General features: G+C 39.6%; 1 protein-coding gene across 1 annotated transcript; it reads left to right on the top strand.

The window, feature by feature from the left end:
* Positions 1-218: 218 nt before the first annotated feature.
* Positions 219-2,057, top strand: LOC102599373 (phospholipase A1-Ibeta2, chloroplastic-like). Its single transcript, XM_006367406.2, has one exon. The coding sequence runs from the start codon at positions 283-285 to the stop codon at positions 1,846-1,848; it is 1,566 nt and encodes a 521-aa protein (XP_006367468.1). The 5' UTR covers positions 219-282; the 3' UTR covers positions 1,849-2,057.
* Positions 2,058-2,389: the final 332 nt, after the last annotated feature.

The raw sequence follows: 2,389 nt of genomic DNA, 5'->3' as shown, positions 1-2,389 counted from the left end.
TTCCAATTTAACCACGTTAAAACTAATAAATCAAATTAATAATTCGTAGAATCAAATTGAATCGAATCGACCGGTGATGGGATACCTCAACCACATTTATTGGATGTTATTGCTGGTTGTAATTGTAAATAAAGAAAAGAACAAGCCTCAATGTGTAACCTTCTCCTCTATAAATAACCAAGTTCAATCCAATAACAACTAGCTTCCTAGTTGTAACAACTAACTCATTGACTCTTGTCTCTCACTCTCTAAATCCCTCCACCTTTTTCTCTCTCTAAAACCATGCAGATCGGAACAACACTTCCAAATCTTCACCTTTTTCAGCCAAAGGGAGTCAACTTTAAGTGCAATGCACAAACTGTAAAAACAATCTCATCATCTACAGAAATGACGAAAAAACACATTTCCAATCTCGAAAAGCTTCTGCAAAAGACGAACCCAATTGATTCATCGAAACCTGTAATTGAACAATCCAGTAATAGGTCGATAGAGAATAGAAGAAAAAACTTGTTAGAAGGGCTCAATTTGGCTAACATTTGGCCTGATGAGATGAGAAAAGCTGCAGAGGATATGTCGCCACGGCATTTGAATAGACTAAAAAGACTATTATCTTCAAAATCAATTGAATATTCTCCTCGGAACAATCTCGCTAACCGGTGGAGAGAGTATCACGGCAGCAATAACTGGCTCGGGCTACTCGATCCGCTCGACGAAAATCTCCGGCGAGAATTAGTCCGGTACGGGGAATTCATACAGTCGGCTTATCACTGTTTTCACTCCGACCCGGCCACGTCAGCAGATGAGGTTCCATCGGAGAGACACGTGGCGTTGCCCGATAGGTCATACAAGGTGACTAAGAGCTTATACGCAACTTCGTCTATTGGGTTGCCTAAGTGGGTGGATGACGTGGCACCTGATCTCGGATGGATGACTCAGCGGTCTAGCTGGATCGGTTACGTGGCAGTGTGCGATGACAGGAGTGAGATCCAACGAATGGGAAGGAGAGACATTGTTATCGCGTTACGAGGGACCGCCACTTGTTTAGAGTGGGCAGAGAATTTTCGTGACTTGTTAGTGGAGCAAAATGATAATGATGATGATAACGACGAAGGAGTAGTACAGTCTAAAGTAGAATGTGGATTTTTAAGTTTATACAAAACAGGTGATCATCGTGTGCCAAGTTTAGCTGAATCAGTTGTTAACGAAGTGCAAAGATTAATCGAAAAATACAAAGGCGAGCCTTTAAGCATTACCGTAACCGGGCACAGTCTCGGTGCGGCATTATCCCTTTTGGTCGCGGATGATTTAAGCACGTGCGTGCCGAACGCCCCGCCCGTGGCCGTTTTTTCCTTCGGGGGGCCACGAGTAGGCAACCGGGGTTTCGCGGATCGACTTAACGATAATAATGTTAAGGTTTTACGTATCGTGAATAATCAAGACGTGATTACGAGGGTTCCAGGAATGTTTGTGAGCGAATCACTCGACAAAAAGTTAAGAGAATCGGGTGCGGGTCGACTGCTAGAGATGTTAGATTGTAGGATGCCATGGGCGTACTCACATGTTGGGACTGAATTCAGAGTTGATACAAAGATGTCTCCTTTTTTGAAGCCTAACGCGGATGTTGCGTGCTGCCATGATTTAGAGGCGTATTTGCATTTGGTGGATGGATTTACGGCATCTAATTGTCCATTTAGGCCTAATGCCAAGAGAAGTCTTGTGAGGCTGCTAAATGAACAAAGGTCTAATTTTAAAAGACTTTACACTAGCAAGGGAAAGGATTTGACTATCAATCTTGATAGAGAACATAATTTCCCTAGATCTAGTTGTTTGCCTAGTCCATCATCCTGAGTATACTTCATGTACAAAGAAGTAACAAGATGTATATGTTTTCGACATACTTGTTTTTCTCTTTTTTAGGACTCGCTTGGCCATGAGAATTATTCACTTTTTGGAATAATTTCTCGTTTTACAGAAATATTAGTGTTTGGCCATGGAAATTTCAAATTAAACTTGAAGTTGAATTCCAAATTTTTCGAATAAAATGCTCTTTTCTCTCATTTGCAAGTATAACCAAACACAATTCTATTTTCAACTTTAACTTCATAAATTCCAACTAAAGTAAAAATAATTGAAATCAATGACCAAAAGCCTACTTATCTTCTTATTTGAATGACTAATATGTGGATTTAAGTAAAATATCACTCAATGCGCAATAGAGAAGACTTGAAAGAATAAAACTGATCAATATGGGAAAAAGGAAGAATACAATTTTTTTTTTCTCTTTGACGACTAGACTATATATTACTATATATTAGAAGAGTCTAGGATTTACTATCATTGTTCCAAAAGAGTCTAGGATTTACTACCATTGTTCCAATAAAATCATTAC

This window comes from Solanum tuberosum, unplaced genomic scaffold, assembly GCF_000226075.1.
Source record: "Solanum tuberosum cultivar DM 1-3 516 R44 unplaced genomic scaffold, SolTub_3.0 scf00726, whole genome shotgun sequence".
NCBI lineage: Eukaryota > Viridiplantae > Streptophyta > Magnoliopsida > Solanales > Solanaceae > Solanum > Solanum tuberosum.
Note: the sequence above shows the minus strand (reverse complement) of the source record. Positions and strands in the feature narration are given on the sequence as shown.

Excerpts from the sequence above, each read along its gene's own strand:
- LOC102599373 (XM_006367406.2), top strand. The coding sequence starts at position 283 with ATGCAGATCGGAACAACACTTCCAAATCTTCACCTTTTTCAGCCAAAG.